The sequence below is a fragment of the Purpureocillium lilacinum genome (genome assembly GCF_023168085.1).
Source record: "Purpureocillium lilacinum CBS 284.36 DNA, scaffold_4, whole genome shotgun sequence".
NCBI classification, from domain to species: domain Eukaryota; kingdom Fungi; phylum Ascomycota; class Sordariomycetes; order Hypocreales; family Ophiocordycipitaceae; genus Purpureocillium; species Purpureocillium lilacinum.
The window spans coordinates 2,356,954-2,373,116 of NW_027072114.1; the positions used below are offsets into that span (position 1 = coordinate 2,356,954).

General features: G+C 58.9%; 5 protein-coding genes across 5 annotated transcripts; all 5 read right to left on the reverse strand.

The window, feature by feature from the left end:
• Window positions 1-1,035: 1,035 nt before the first annotated feature.
• PLICBS_005892 (uncharacterized protein) lies at window positions 1,036-2,638 on the reverse strand (the record flags this gene model as incomplete). The annotated part of the gene is made up of 3 exons (XM_018319620.1): window positions 1,036-2,130; window positions 2,189-2,323; window positions 2,444-2,638. The coding sequence occupies 3 exons, from the start codon at window positions 2,636-2,638 to the stop codon at window positions 1,036-1,038; spliced, it is 1,425 nt and encodes a 474-aa protein (XP_018182094.1).
• Window positions 2,639-3,978: 1,340 nt separating this feature from the next.
• On the reverse strand, window positions 3,979-5,815 carry PLICBS_005893 (uncharacterized protein; the record flags this gene model as incomplete). The annotated part of the gene is made up of 7 exons (XM_065600816.1): window positions 3,979-4,238; window positions 4,315-4,343; window positions 4,401-4,413; window positions 4,487-4,798; window positions 4,844-5,014; window positions 5,133-5,575; window positions 5,811-5,815. 7 exons carry the CDS (start codon window positions 5,813-5,815, stop codon window positions 3,979-3,981), a joined length of 1,233 nt encoding a protein of 410 aa, XP_065456888.1.
• A 1,190-nt stretch (window positions 5,816-7,005) lies between these two features.
• PLICBS_005894 (uncharacterized protein) lies at window positions 7,006-9,321 on the reverse strand (the record flags this gene model as incomplete). The annotated part of the gene is made up of 3 exons (XM_018319621.1): window positions 7,006-7,305; window positions 7,363-8,080; window positions 8,156-9,321. 3 exons carry the CDS (start codon window positions 9,319-9,321, stop codon window positions 7,006-7,008), a joined length of 2,184 nt encoding a protein of 727 aa, XP_018182095.1.
• Window positions 9,322-9,868: 547 nt separating this feature from the next.
• Window positions 9,869-11,021, reverse strand: PLICBS_005895 (uncharacterized protein; the record flags this gene model as incomplete). Its single annotated transcript, XM_018319622.1, has 3 exons — window positions 9,869-9,952; window positions 10,001-10,348; window positions 10,425-11,021. 3 exons carry the CDS (start codon window positions 11,019-11,021, stop codon window positions 9,869-9,871), a joined length of 1,029 nt encoding a protein of 342 aa, XP_018182096.1.
• Window positions 11,022-12,570: 1,549 nt separating this feature from the next.
• PLICBS_005896 (uncharacterized protein) lies at window positions 12,571-15,015 on the reverse strand (the record flags this gene model as incomplete). Its single annotated transcript, XM_065600817.1, has 3 exons — window positions 12,571-14,416; window positions 14,476-14,648; window positions 14,725-15,015. The coding sequence occupies 3 exons, from the start codon at window positions 15,013-15,015 to the stop codon at window positions 12,571-12,573; spliced, it is 2,310 nt and encodes a 769-aa protein (XP_065456889.1).
• Between the last annotated feature and the right edge of the window lie 1,148 nt (window positions 15,016-16,163).

The window sequence follows — 16,163 nt, forward strand, 5'->3', positions numbered from 1 at the left end:
TGCACGCGCACGAGGTTTATCTGGACAAGACGGAAGAGACAAGGCGAGGAGAGACGCGGAGGGAGAGAGAGAGCAAGGCAATTGAAGGCGTGCTGTGAGTTTCCGACGGTCGTCCCGGCATCGGAAAGTAAAGTCGCAGAAGGGATCTAGAAGGCCAGCCGGCTCGCAATGCCGGCCCATCCATCCCACGCTCCAGGCCCCCCGGATGGGAATCTCCTCAGCGTTGATCACCCATGCACATGCAGGTTTGCTCTTCGATGGCGGACGCGGGTGGCGGGCGCCCCCACGTACGCGCGGGCGCGGGCGCCGCCGCCTCCGCATTGACGGACAACCCGCCGCCCCTTTGTGACGGATCGGTCGCATACGAGGGTAGCAGTGCTAGGTACAGTACAGAGTCCTCGTATTATTGCTATGTACTGTAGTAGGGGCGTGTTATTGTCCCGAGTCCCCTGCAGAAGGGCCAAGCTCTTGGCTGCCTCTATTCATTGCTGCAGCTGCTGCTTCTGCGTCGATGCGCCCGCGCCCCCGTCCGTGGCTGACAGTCGAGACTCGGCCCGTCTTCGCGATGCCGCATCGCGACGCTGGTTCGTGGACGACGGTTTCCGTCACGTAACGTTCCAGCACCCAGTCCAGCAGATCAGACGTCGACTGACGTGCATCTGACTGCATCAAAGACTTCGCCAATCGGGACTTGCGGCGCCCCCGGCGCAGTTCACCTGTTTCGGGCGCCGAGGTTGGGTGTGGTGGTCAAGGAACAGAAAAAGGTTTGGCCACCCCATGTTCGAACGCCTCCAGTTTCGAACGGGCAGCCTCCACGTGGGGGTCGCCGCGTGTGCCTGGAGTTGGACCAACGGGCGTCCAGCCGGTGACAGCTCCCACACCGGATGGAGTCCAGGACTCCAAAGGCGCTCAAGCACCCTGCGAATGGCACCCTGCGAATGGCGTTGCACTGGTCACATTCGAGTTCGAAATGGCTTGGATTCTTTCTCTATTCATGCGCGCTCTGCCATGCTTTTTGGTTTCGTCTCAGGCCGTCTACCATCCCCTCGTGCGCACCCAAATGTCCACAATCTCATCCCCCTTCTCCTCGTCCACCACAAAGTACCAGCCAAAGTGGCTTCCTGTGATGCATGCGTGGTTCGGCCACAGCCTCAGCTTCTGCCCGACCTCGAGCTTCTTCTCCGCCTCCGTGACCTCCTTCTTCCCGCCAGAGCGCCACTGGAGGATTCCGTGCTCCTGAGACACCCAGCCGACCATCCACCCCGTGTAGTCCTCCACGTCGCACGTCGGCAGCTCCACGCCTTCGCGGCCCCACGGCGTCGGGATGGCCATCCCCTTGTAGGCCTTGCACGTCTCTCGGCCTAGGGCCAGGCAGCCAGCGCCCACGAGGCCCTCGTCCGTGCCGTCGGCGCCGCGGCCGGTGTAAATGCTGTGCACCTCGGCGACCAGCGTGAAGGCGATGTCACCCCATGAGAGGTGCGAAGCCTTGATGCTGTGCGCGGCGAGCTGCTGCAGGTCAAGCGTCGGGTACACGCCTGCGTGGATCTCGACGCCGTGGCCCTTGCCCTTGATTGTGTTGAATAGCGAAGTCAGGGAGTCGACTTCAGCCTGTAGCTCGGGAGTGACGTCGTCGTCGCCGTGCTTGCCAGATACCAGGTTCTGGACAGCGAGGGCAGTCGGCGACGCTCCAGCCGACAGGGTCAGTGACGGAGGGTTGGCCGTGCCCTTCTCAGCAACCTTGCTGCGCACGCGGTCCGCTCCGTCCAGCAGCGCGCTGAGCTCGGCGCCCATCATCTTGATGGCCGCCGCGCGGCTATCTCCGCCGTACGAGTGCCCCGCGTGAGAATACAGGCCTGAGAGAACAATGCTTCCTTGGCTGTGGGCGTCGAGCGCGGCGTCCGTGACAGCCACAAACTGCGCGTTGTCCACGGGGATGCCGGCCCGGCGACCGCCCATGTCGACCTTGAGGTAGGCATGCGGCGCCACGCCAGACAGCTCCTTGATCTGGGACGCAATGGGCAGCTGAGCCGGGTCGTCGAGCAGGATGGAGACGCTGCCCTCACCGAGGGCCTTGGCGATGGCGGAGAAGCGGGAGAGGGCGTTTTTCGGGAAGGGAAGGCCGTACAGGATCTAGGGTTATTCGTCAGGGGAGACGTTGAGGAGCGATCAGACAGCTAGGGGCGCTCACGTTCACGCGCCGGCCCTGGCTCCGGTACTCCTTGAGAAGGGGCAGCAGGAATTCTGCCTCGGCCAGTGTCGAGGCGACCAGGTTGGCCGGGCGCTTGGCATCATTGCCAACTTGCAGGCGCGTCAATTCGACAGTCTGTCTACGTTAGCTGACCCGTCTCGACGTTAAAAAAGTTGAGGCACGGCGATGGAGGGGCAGCGCAGGCCGCACGAGGAGGGGCAATGTCTCGCGCGCGCATGAGTCGGCTCAACTTACCTTGTGCGTCTTGACGTGCGCGCGCCATCCGAGGTCGAGCTGCTCGCAGGCCTGCAGCATGCGGTCGCAGTTGCGGCGCGCGGCGGAGACGTTGAGGACGGCGGCGGGCGTGGGCACGTCGCCGATGGACTTGCCCACGTACAGCTTGGCCAGCGCCTCCTTGGGCGAGGCGGGATAGAAGTCAGGCAGCGACATGGCGGGATGGGTATGATCGCTGGCGAAAATGTGTCAAGGTGAAAAGGTTGACCGGGGACAAAAGAAGAGGAGGATGGTGGTTTAGTGGTGATTGCCCGTCCCCATGGGTGGATTGGACGTGCTTGGTTGCACGGCGGCGTTGAGTCCCCGCCGCTTAGGTTGGAGCCGAGAGCTGTGATGCTGGTCAGTGGTGAGGGGCACTACGGGCACTTCCATACAGTGGATGAGGCGTGGAGGGGCAATCCCTCCCAGGCGCCCTCTGCTTGTCACCGGGCACCACAGCGACCCAGGGGAGCCAGTAGGGGTTCAGCGCTGTCCTGCCACGCAGAGCTTCTAGAAGTCACCTTACACCTCACCTCTCACACCTCACCCACACCTCAGCCGGCATCGGCCGCTCATGTTGGCGAGCGACGCCCACTTTGCCTGGCCTAGCGGCGCTTCCAAGTTCCAACAGCTGCCTCCACCCCTGTCCTGTGCCACCGCCGTCCGTGGGGGTCAGCAGTGAGCAACGAGGCGGCCGTCCTGTGGGCTCCAGTCTCCATCCTCCCCTCCCCCTCATCTGCTTCTCGCCTCCGCGCGCCGATCCACTGCGGAGGCGCGACGCCGAAGACGCCCGGCCAGAGAGCGCATCCGGCAAGACGGGCGGCACCCGCCATGGTGGCCCCTGCGCGGAACTCGATCGACATCACGGGGTCGCCAGACTCCAAACAACTCATCTTCTTCAAACGCGCTCCGCATCATCAGGTTGGGGAAAACATTGTGGGTTGGGGAAGTCGTTCTTCATGATCATCCGCGGGGGCACGTTGGGGGCTTGAAGATGCTCTCGTCTTCCAAGTTCCAAAGTTCCAACAAGAGCCTCTCCACTGCAGAAAGCGAGACTTGGAGACGACTCCGCATCTCTCTCCACACGCGCCGATAACAGCCAAGGAACAAAGCGTAGCCGGTCATCCACAATGAGATACCACGTCCAAGATTGTAGAGTTGTAAGGGGCCCTGTGGGTAACGGCACGGTCGATTCCTCAGCGGACACGTCGGGGCAAGCTCACTTGTCTAATTGCTCCCTGGATGGAGTTGGCCGCTTATACGCGACAGCTCACTTCCCTTATCACTCCATGGATGGAGTTGGTCACTTACACGCGCAAGCTAGTGGCAGAAGGCCTAGTGCTCGGACTCACGTCTTCGCAGCACTGCAACGGCAGCCGTGGCGTTTACAAGCCCAAATGTTGAATGAATAGCGGGCTATCAGGTCACACTTCTGCGGCTGCGGTTGTGCAATCTGCGGTCAACCCGTCTTGACGGATCCCTCGCAGACTGTACGACCAGCATCTCCTTTTATGCGCTCAACCCGAGGCCTCACGCGTTGTCACCTCCGCCGCGAGCGTCGTGCAGGGTAGACCCGACTTATCGCGAGTATCGCGCCTCTCCGGTGGCACGTCCGAAGCCTCCACCTGCGACTCCATGGCTTCGACCCGGCTCACGGACTTTTTCTTCCTCTCCCACGCGTGTCCGCCCCGGTCGAACACGTCGTCCATTTGCTCGAGCGTGTAGCCCTTGGTCTCATGCGCCATGAGGAGCATGTGTAAGAACGCGGCTGCGTTGACTGCCGATCTCGGTCAAACAACCACATCTTTGCACGGCAGTGGTACTGAAAAGTGTTGGTAGAACAGAATACTTACAGGAGCCGAATATATAATATGTCTTGTAACTGTCGGTCTCATGTCAGCGCTTGACTGTACTCATGGCGTGAGACTACACTTCTCACTTGACGTGCCACACTGGTGAGAAACTGCGAGTCAGCTTGCGCAAGACGGACCAGCCTCCTACCCAGTGTCTACTGTTTTCACTCACACAGCGGCGGCACCGCAAACGCGAGCACCATGTTGAACAGCCAGTTTGCGGCCGTGCACACGCTCACGGCCCTGGCGCGGATCCGCGACGGGAATATCTCCGCCGGGTACGTCCACGACGTCGGCCCCCATGTCGTCGCGAACGTCGCCACGAACAGGTACGAGCACACGACGATGCCCCACGACGCCCCGCGGTGGCCCACCACCACCCAGCTGATGTCCTTGTTGTCCTGCGTGGCCGTGGCCGCTGTGTTGGGACGGCCGTAATGGTGCTGCAGCGCGCCTGGATGCGCAGATTCAAGTTGAGCCACGTCTTTCACGGGGTGTGTAAGGTGGGAAAGGGGCAAGGGGGGCGTACCCGATATGAAGAGGTAGGCCATCATGAGAAACGAGCCGATGACGAGCGACGGCCGTCGGCCCCATTTGTCGAGGAACAGAATAGCCGGCAGTGTCAGAACGACGTTTATGACGTACTGAATCGACGCGGTTAGGAGGGGGGACCCAATCTCAGCGGCCTCCATCACGTACACTATATAATCTGTCACGCGGCCACCGAAGCCCATCATTAGCACAACGCGTCCGAAGAAACGCGCAGCGAGAGGATGGAAGTCAAGGGGTCGACCAACACATCATGATATTCATCCCACACAGCTGGCTCCATGCCTGAATGCTCATGCCCAGCACCACGCGCCGCACCATCCGCCCCTTGATCAGCGCCGCGAAGCTCCCGTCCGCCTGCTCGCGCTCGAAGCGCAGCGCGTCTTCTATCTCGCGGTACTGCGCCCTCACGCGCGGGTCGTGGATGGTCATGCCCTCGCTGGTCCGCCCGTACGTGCCCTCGTGCAGCGCCGCCAGCGTCAGGAGCGCCTCGCGCCAACGGTCCCGCGTCGCCAGCCACCGCGGCGAGTGCGGGCAAAAGTAGAGGCTCACGAGGAGTACCACCGCCGGCACCATCTGCACCGCCCACGGTATACGGAACGCCGCTGTGGACTGCGCCGGGTCGCGGGGCCCGCCCGAAACGCTCTCGGCGACGCCGTACTGGATGAAGAACTGTATCAGGATGCCCCATGTGATGGCCCACTGCTGTAGGCTTGACTCTTGTCAGTTGCCATGCCGTCTGCTGCCCGCTCTCGGTATTTGGGCGTCCTCTGACCCTCTCCGCAGCCCTCCTCCTCGATAGGAATCGCATGGAAGCACCAAGCGGACGATCTACTCACCTCACCACCCGCCCCCTTATTTCTTTGGGCGCAACTTCAGACTGATACACGGGCACTATCGAGCTTGTGACCCCAACGCACACTCCTGCGATCGCTCTCCCAACGCACAGCATCACCACCCCCATCGCAGCACACTGCACCACGCTGCCCACGATCCAGAACACGCAGCTCACCTGTAGCGCCGCCTTTCTCGACAGCCGGTCGGCCGTTATCGACGATGCCAGCGCCCCAACCAGAGAACCCGCCGGCATCGATGCCGTGATGGCCCCCTGAGTGTAGGACGTCGGGTATCCAAAGAAGCGCTTGTATGCCTGTGTGCCCAGCACACCTGACATGGACGAAATGTCAAACCCGAAGAGGGCACCTCCTGAGAGGCTCCCCGGCAAGGGGAGCCGTATGTTAGCCATCTCCATTGGGCTCTCGCACCATATCCAGCGGCGGTGGGCGGGCCAGACACTTGCCTAAAGCTGCAATGGAGCAGACGACATACACGTTCGTAACTCTATACATGGCTCAGTCGCAGTTCGAAGCTCCTGTAACCTTGCCGCATACCGCATCGAGTCCAGGGGTGCGGGACGGCGCTTTCTTCAACCCGGCGCGTGTTTGTTTAGCTTTGTGGCTTCGGATCGGATCGCGCAAAGCCGTCGTGCGCGGTATCAATAGACTTTACCCCAGCATCGAATGGCCGTCACCCGCGTCACCGGAAAGCCACCACGGATCGGTAGCCGGCCCAATAACAATGGTCGTATGAAGCAACTTCGCTTTCGCCATGCTCTAGCTGCGCGTCCTCTCCACATCCCCGTCCAGCGAGGAGTGCAGTGAGGAAAAATGATGACCGAAGCCACCGGTCGAGTGTCCAGCGGCCGAGACTAGCTCGGCTGCTTGACTCATCCCGCAAGATAGAAGATGTAAAGTCACCCTCGTCCACAGAGCGGGCGTTGACTCACTGTACACAGTCAGCAGAGGCTTCCCGGGTGCTTGCGCGCCCGTCGAGCGCCATGTCACTGCAACGGTTAGCGGTCACGCCACCAGGGAGAACAAAATGAATCGAATTATTTGGCGCGGCCGCGCGGCCAGTTCCTCAGAGACGGCTGGAGACGGGAGGGAGGTCAGACGCCTTTGCCATCGCGGCCGTCAAGGCGGTCAGCCGTCGTTATGCTACATGTTCAAATCCATTCGCCTGGTCCATCTAATCCGTCGGTGGCTGGTATGCAGCTCTATCGCAACGCCGTGTGGTATCTCGAAACACGAAACGCCATGCCAATGCAATGCTGTAGTCAAGTGGGACGTGGTGACGACTCGCTCAGTCCGAGTCGGGACAAGGTCCGATGGTCTTCTCGTGAACGAGCTTGAGGTATGCTCGCTGCATTCGAAACGAAGAGTAGTCTCCTCTGAGAATGACGTCAAGGATGCCGCCCTTGGTCGACTCTGGGTGGCGTCGCAACTCGTCCATACGATTCGTAAGGGTCAAGTAGGCATCATGAAAACGCGCCAGAATCGCTGGCGTGTTGGATGAGCCACCCGAGATGTCATTTGAGGGATTGTTTGGATCGATGATGGAGAGGCGGTCACGGTTTCGGTAGGTCAGCGTTTTGACTTTGTTCTGCGTAATCTGTCAGCACATGGAGAGACCGCACACGGAATCGCGGGACCGACTCACCTTGCTGACGTATCCAACCGGACTCGTAAGGGAGATGGCGTTCGCCTCATGCTCAAAGTGGCGGCCGTAGAGGTCCAGAAAGTCCAACAGAAAGTCGCCAAGGTGATGCTCCGGCTTGATGGTGCGACTCTGCACCTCTGGGTTCATCTGCAGCATGCTCACGACCAGGCATATAACCGAGAAGCCGCCGATGCCGCCGTTGACGGGCTCATTGAGGCCACGCATGAGCAAGAAATGCTTCACAACCGTAACGAGAATCGGCATTGCAGGATAATCTGCCTTCCACTTGAGGAAGGTGTCGACAGCTCGCACGCCGCCCAGGTTCTCAAACGACACGTCCACTTTGAGGCCCGTGGCCTTGTCCACGAACTTGACCAGCGGAATGCGCGCGTGAGCAATGACCTCAATGGAATCTCCGTCGGCCACGTCTTGAGAAACAAGAAACTTCTGGAACTTATACAGCCAGCTCTTGGCACTGAGGTACGTGGGCGGACCACCCCTCATGAAGCTTGCGGAACAGACAACGAGGTCCATGTCCGCCGTTGGGAGGTAAAGGCCGGACATGAAGGATCCAAACGGACGCACCTCGGCGGACGCAAAGTTACGGGCATCGCGCCTCATGGCCCGCTGGAGGTTCTCAACGAGCCGAGTGCGGATGCGCTGCTCGAAGTCGCGAGGACGAACGTATTCGTAGAAGTCGATGATCTCCTTGTGCAACCTGCAACGGGTTAGAAACAGGATTTTTCATTTCTCTGTTTTTCGTTTCATAAAATCGGAGGAATGTTTTACTCACTGGATGCCAATATTCTTCTCGCCAGAATAATCCATCACAGCCCACGGGCATGGCTCCTCATTCTTCTTGGGCTGCCAGTTTGGCACCAGCATTCCTTTGGAAGGGCGCATGTTACCCTTTTTGAGCTGGCCGTAGTCGGGCGGTTTGATCACGTCGTCAGCCGTGCGCTTGCGAGAGCCAAGGGGTCCAGAGCGATCCGGCATAACGCTGGAGGCGGTGGTGAACTGGGCAGGGTTGCCGTTCTGCAGTGTTGCCCCGCCACTGGTCGCTCTTGCCGAGGTGACCTCCAAGCGGTCGGCACGAGGACCCGTGGGCGGCCGTCTGGGCAACTGGAGGTCAATAGCTGGCGCGGCGTGTTCATCATCGCCCTCGTTATCGCCTTCGTCGCTGCTCATGCCGATGGCGATAAAGTCCTCAGCTTCGGGTGGCGATTCGGTGTTGGGCTTGGTCTCCTCCACACGGGCCTTGCGGATGAGCTTTACCATGTCCCTCTTCTTGCGCGTGGTTTCGTCTGGGCAAGGTAATGCAGTGTAGGGGTCAGGATTGGACCACTTGGGGGTGGCGTTGTCCGATTCGCTAGCTTTGTCCGTCCGGATTCGCTTCTTCGGGTTCTCGTCTTCAGACTCGGGCTCTTGATCTGAAATGTCCATAGCAACTTCGTCGTCATCTGATAGCTCGTCCAGGTTGCGGAACTTGGCCGCGGCGTCCGGGTCATTAACGCGCTCGCCAGGGCCCTCGATGGCGGTGCCGGACACCAGTGCGCGCTCTGCAGGGTGCGGTGGCCTCCACGGCGTACGGCCAGGTCTGCGTGGCGGTCCCCCACGGCGGTCTCCACGTCTGCCACCGGATCTTCTCTCGCGCGGTCCGTTCTCGCGAGGTTCGTTGATGGCCGTAAAGCGAATAGGCTCAGAGCCCGACGGCTGTGGTGCTCGGAAGGTGAAGTCGCCTTGCGGAACCTGGGGTCGGTACATGTCGGTGTGAGGTGGCGCGCGGTTGGAGTCGCGGCCAGAACGGTCCGAGCCACGGTAGGAGTCGTAGCCCTCGTTACGGTGCGGACGGCTGTCACCTGGCCGCCACCTGTTCTGGGAGGACTGATTCTGCCCTGGGCGGTAAGAGTCGCCGCCACCCCGGTCACCACGCCATCCTGGCGGATCGTGGCGAGACATGGCGATCCTATCGCGGCCGGCAAGCTAAGTGTCTCTTGCGCGCGCGCTCTCACCGATGGGTTGAGGCGTTAGACAGGAAAGCCTCCTCGGAGCTGGAGTCTTGGGGTGAGGTTGGAACGAGCACGCGTAGAGTGCGTCCAAAACATTTCCGTCGGGATGACGAGGAAAATCTGAGGTGGGTCGTGCGACCGCTGAGTCAGCCGAGATGGGATTTGCAGGCAGGAGTGGAGGGGTTTCACAGCCTGGAGCGCTGCGCAATCGCGGAGTCGCTGACACGCTTGGGGTCCAGCGCCTCCACAGGGCACGCACAGGGCACCCGACACTCTGGGCGCGGCCTGCTGCACGATACCGACAGCCTGGGACCGAATCCAAATCGGTCCGTGCGGTGTCGCACTCGCACCTCGCACTTCCACGCCATCTTTCACAGGTCTCACAGATCCGAGCCCATTAATTTCCACGTATATTGGTCTCTAGATTATCCAAACGTCCGCTCAACATGCCAACTCCCGCAGGATTTCGCGCGCGTACTTGGCACGGTCCTCGTCAGCTACCCCAAGCGCTCCATGATGGCCTTCCAGTCTTGTCTGGCCGCCCATTCTGGCCAGGTCGTCATCGGGCACTCAATTCCAGCCTGTTCCTGTCAGCTCAAGTATCGCGTTCTTTCAGTCACGGCACTCACCTTGCGTATGTCTTGGGCCGTGAGCAGGTCCATGGCACCGTCGTAACCTGGGTCGGACGAGTATGCAAACATGGCCGCCACCTCGATTCCACACTCCCTATCCGGAGTCGCGGAGACCATTTCATCCGTCGTGATCTCTCTGTATTTCACAGGATAGCCCGAGACTTTGCTCCAGGCTGCGAGGAACTCGGGCCAGGTACTGATCGTTCCGGCGGCCATGTACGCCTTGCCTGCCGGCATTTGATACACGGCGTAGGCAAAGTTGCCCATGTCGCCGACAGGGTCAAAATGCGGAACGGCCTTGCTTGGCGAAGTCGGGAAGGCCATCTCTACGCTGCCGTCGGCTTGCTGCATCTCGAGCGGTCAACATGGTGCTAATGGGGTACAGAGAGTCAGTCCTGCAGCCGGGTCAGGGGATGCGCACCTTTCCAAAGTACGAGTTTGGCAAGATGTTGAAACTCGTGTAAAAGAAGCCCGTCTGGATGCACGACATCTTCGCTGCGAGCTCGGGATACTTCTCCTGGACATATGTCGGAAAGATGTCTGCCTTTGCGTCAAAGTGATAGAGGTCCTTGAACTTGCCGCCGCTGCACCTCTCCGCGTGGCTCAAGGTCGACGCCAGGAAGCCATTGGAGTCGAGCGACGCGACAGTCGAGGCGGCGGCATCCGAAATGTTTCTGCCCTGCAGGCGCTCAACCTCCCCGGCGTACTCGCGACAGGACACGCCTTGCTGTTCGGCGGCGGCGCGGCAATCGGGACGGAAGAAGGGCTCCCAGTAGTTGGTGACGCTGAAGATGACGTTGGCTCCCGCGAATGCGGGCTTCAGCGTCTCGACATCTCCCAGATCGACAGAGACAAGCTCGGCGCCCTGCTCGGCGAGCTTGGTGGCCGCCGCCGAGGTGGTGTTGCGGGTGAGGGCCTTGACGTGAAAGCCGGCCTCGAGGAAGCGGCGGGCGACGGAACCTCCTTGATTTCCGGTAGCACCCACAACGCACGCGATTTTCTTGCCAGGGGCAGCCATGCTGATAATATCGGAGGGTGTTGAGTTTTCTACTACGAACACGATTCAGGAGGGAATTGTCGCGACGGCGAACCTTGGACGTCCAAAGCCCCACGCAAGGCAGTGGCCGGGCGCATGAGAGGCACCGCAACCGACCGATGGTCGACTCGATTACAAAGGCGGGCCGGACCACGTTTGCATGTCCTTGGCAACTGTCGCAAGTCACTTTATTTCCGCAAAGCCCTGGAAACGAGAGCGACCAGGGCCGCGGATATACTCCACTCTGTGGGCTTTGGTGCCATGCCGCCGGCCCACCATCTCCAACGGGCTCCAACGGCTGCATGTGGAGAGGAGCCGGTCCTCCGACCTTCCGAACCGTGTCCGTTGAACTCTCGATAACGAGGCACGGCAGATTCCCCGATCGTGACTGAGAGCGCATGATGTGCAATCACCAGTTGTGCCACTGCTGGTGCCGCGGAATGAGGGACGAGCTCAGGTATCCATGCGACCCGTATTTGGTGCATTCGTTGGTGCACACCACGCTTGTGTACAGCCTAATTGAGCATGCATTCATACTACATCCTCCATGCAGGGCCTAGACTGGCGGACGAGCTGGCGAGTGGCGAGGCGCGAACGCCCACACCGCTCCTGCAGGGCAACCCGCCTGTCGACACAACGTGTACGGGCTGGTCCGGCGACAAGTGAAGCTATTGCTCCAGCATTCCGACGAAAGCAACGGCTAATCCCCTTTGCACAGCTGGGAGTCTGGACGACCACACAGAAACGGTGAGGGCTGAGCCCACCGTCGGCAACTGCGCTTCCACTCAGCTGCCTCTCCCATGTGGCTAGGCTCGGCTCCGATTCCAGACGAGGATTGCTTTCTGCGAGGAACAAGCTACGTTTGGATGTACTTTGCAAAAGGGAGTGGTCCGCAAATGACATTCTGATCCCCATTGTCCTCCCTGAGCCTACCGAACCGGAATACCCCACGCTCGGCGAACCGAACCCCCAGTCAATCGTATCCCTTGAGACAGCCAACCAGCAGGGTTGGCAAAAATGTCTCGCGTAAAGATGGATACCGTTAACGAGTCCAGGGCGCGGAATACTTGGGCAGCTGGACCCCATCGGATAACCTTCCATGACAGCCGACATCCGGCCGCATCTATTTGTGCACTGATGGCAATACGAAGCCCAGCCAGCGTTCCAGATACGGTGGTCTTAATCCATGTCCCGTGGCGAAGTTAAGCTGTCGTCGTGTGGCTCAATCCAGGAATCGTTTCGCGAGCTTATTTCTCGTTCCAGGACTGCAAAAGCTCGTGGTGATAATTGCATGGTGAATCGCAAGTGCACCATCCCGAGGCTCACGCTTGACGTCGTGGTCATGTTGAACATGTTGGAGATTATTATTACACGTCCATGTATCGACGTGAAAATTGACATACATTCCGCAAACATTGAAGCGCGTTCTCGACCGGCGGCGCCGCAGCCGTCATTTGGCATCCGCCACACCTTTCGTATTCCATGACCCAAAACCGAGCTGAGGCTTCATCTCCCTTGTTCTCAACAACCACTACGTTGACCCATTAGAACCATTGGGCATGTGGCCGACCATGTGGTTCGCCCTGTCCATAGTTTCCTTGCATAGCCGCAGGAAAACTGCGCCGAGCTCTGGTCTGTGCAGAGGGATCAGACTGAAGATGAGGGATGCCGTGATGCGGAGTAGCGTCTTCCTGTGCAGGTGCATCGAGTACGTATCCCTCAGGAAGTCGAAGAAATACTCCGTTAGCTCGCTGAGGAGGCTGTCGTCTGCCTCATCCAGGAGTGGCTTGTCACCGCTCGCGTACTCTGCCAAGTCGTGGCCATTGTCGCTTTGGAACAGGATGTGGTCGTAGCCGCACAACGACTGTAAGACTTTGGCGAGGTCATAGTGGATATCGCCTTCGGTAGTGAGTGCATCGCCAAGTTGGCCGCGAACGTCGATGAATGTGACAGTACTGTCATCTGGGGAGAGGATGGCATTGCTGAAGACCGGGTCGCCGTGGATAACGTCGGCATGTACGCCTTTTCCTTCTGCCTCGTACGTGTCCAAGAACTCGTGAATGCGATTGAAGAGCGACCCAGCGAGCGGACCGAGCGCGTCGTAGCAATCGCGATGTCGTTCGTACCGGCGGCAGAGCTTGTCGCAATAATTGGCGTAGATGTCGACGGGTCGGTCGCCCCGTTGTCGCGAATCGCGCTCAAGCAACGCCTGAAGTGACGGCTGGGCTTCGGCGCCAGGCTTATCTACCCGCTTGGCGGTGTGAATGGCATGAAGTCCCCTCAGGAAGGAGAGAAAGCGGCCCTTGGTAATGGAGCGGCCAACGAGCATGTGAGAGAAGGTCCGGCCCCTGCAATTGTCCATGGTGATGGTGAATGTTCCAGTCTCGGCAAAAAAGTCCATGCTGTGAATCGTTGGGAAGATGTTGGCGATCTCAGGCGGCATGTGCAAGTAGAACCAGATTTCGCCCAGAATCTGTTCCGACTTGCTCGACTTGATGACCTTGTCGTCAATGACCTGGATTGTATTGAAGTCGCGCGCAGCAACCATCCCAGCTTTCTTATGCCCGTTCGTATGACCGTTGGCATGGCCATTCGTATGACCGATCTGCCCTGTCGTCTCAAGATGGTCAGGGGCCGCCTCGCCCTGCTGGTCCAGCCAGCCAATCTCTCGTGTCGTGTCGAGGTTCGCGTTGACTGCCAAGTCATCGATGTACACATCGGCGTACGGTTTGCCGAAGTACACCTCATGGAACGGGATGTCGTACGCGGCCAGTTGCGCAAATGTAATGGGCCCGACATCTGCAATGACTGAGCCCACATTACCATGGTGTGTGCGCATCCGACGTGCAGTGTGCTTGATATCACTTCGATTAGCGTTGTCAAACTGTGGTATAGAATGGGTGGATTGGCATACAATGATGATGTAGTGCCCAGCATTGTAGAGCTGCTTCACCAGGCGAATGTTCTTGTCGATCGGAGGGCAAGTAGAATAGTCCCCCGCTACTGCAGGTACTCCGACGAGTGTCAGGTCCAAGTCAAAACAGAAGCGCCGCTTCTTCAAGGCCAGCGGATGTTTGCACTCAGCACTCTTGACGTGGCGCAGAAATTCCTGTAGCTGCCCGGGTGTTCCCACGCAGGACATGTCCTGCTTTTGGATCGGCAAACCAACATATGGGACACCATCTTGAATCATGTGTGCGATGAGTTGTGAGGTGAAGTATTCTCCCACAGCCTGAGAGTTGATACTCCTGACATCTAGAACTTCAGAGGCGTATGACCTGAGCTCTCGCGCGGTTCGAAAAACGTAGGCGCCCGAGTTGGCCTTGTTGGAGATGGCCTTTTTCTCTTGGATGTCGACGATCGAGTCCAATCCACCACTGCAGGGAATCAACATTGAGATCAAGCCTTGTTAGCTGAGACGGAAGCAATAACATACCTGCTTTCCGTTTTGATATAGGAGTATATGGGCTTGTCACCATTGTCGGGAAAGTAGAAGCAGCCGCCCTGGCCCGTAGGCATGTTCCGAACCTGGCCCAATATGTCGTTCCAGTAGATGGTGTCGCAGTCGAGGGACACAGTTTTGCGATCGAGGTACTTCCGTGTCATACTCTGGCAAACAATATAGAGCTTCAAGCGTGAACGTGTTAGTAGAGCTCACGATCTGGGGGGCACTGCGTCGTGTTACCGTCTCACTGGCACCCTTGGTCGGGTGCCGTAGTCTCAAGACATTGTGCTCGACGCCTTTGAGGTGTTTGGCAACCAGCTGCCCAATGAGAAACTCTTCGTCCACTTCTTCGCTTACTGCGATCCAAACGACATCATCGGGCTGAAGTGTCAAGCAGTCCAGGAGCCACAGAAGCATCGGACGGCCGACAATGTTGATGAGGGGCTTGGGGTAGCGGTAGCCTCGCTTCGCAAAGCGAGATCCGACCCCGCCGATCGGGATGATAATGTTCAGGGGCTCGTGGGTAGACATTGCGACAAGCGATGAACTACACTGATGATAGTGAACCAGACGGAGCGGAATCAAGCCTTTCCAGCGGAAGGACTTCTACATCCGACTTATAACAGAGCGGAAGGGGCCCCTGTTTAATGTTGCCTCGTGGACATGGATCTGCACTGCCCACAAAGTGAGGGATTGGAATCCCAAATGCAGGCAGCTCAGCATCTCTGAGCGCTTCAAGCTATCAAATGTCATCCAGAGTCCCGTGGCATGATCGAACCTAAAATTGATGCCGAGCACTCTGCTCAAGGGTGGCTCGGCAAGGCGCCGAAATGATACGGCTGACACGGCACTTGTACATCAGGGAGGGAGCCGCAGTCAATTTTTAGCAGCGTTCCCTCGGAGTCATCATCGCCAGTTGTCAACAAAGCGGACCGCATAAGGCAAGGCATCCCAAACGGGCGCGCGTGGTTGGGGCGCGTGGGTCTGAAGGCATGAGAATGCACCCGCGCACCTGCGTCACAGACCCGTCGGGCGGCGAAATGCATGACACTGGAATCCACCGTAAAATGTCAAAGCGATCCTGGCATCCCACGGAAAGTAATGGGGTATGAAAGCTTGCTGCCGGTGGAAACCATCCACGGTGAGGCTGAACGATAATGCTGTGCCCCCTTGTCGCCAGGCTTCCCTTGCGTTGATTGGTATTGTGGCCACAAAGTTTCTCGTAATGCGCAGTTCATCGGAGCCGGTTCGGGACGACGTCTGAAATTAAACACCTTTGCATAAAGGCGAAGGCTACTCTTTTTTCTTTCCAGTCAAGGGTCAACCCATCTGGACGTTGTCGGGCGCCAGATGCTTCCAATTGTGGCAGCATGTTTCCAGCAACCGCCATGCCGACTCGGCTGTGGTCCCTGATATGGGTTCACGGCATTCCAATTCAGGGCGTGGCAGCCACTGCCGGGCTGATAGCAATCCAGGTCGGCATCGGGATTGTTATGAAAGCCGCGCAAGTCTCGGGCTCGTATTCTTTCTCCCCTTCCGCCTCCATCGTCATATCTGAGTTTCTCAAATTGCTCTTGTCCACGTTTTTCTTCTGGCGAGAGTCGGAGCAAAGGAGCGACTCATGGCCACCGCCTTCATCATTGTCGTTGGAGGGAGGCGCTGGGCCACAGTACTCCCGT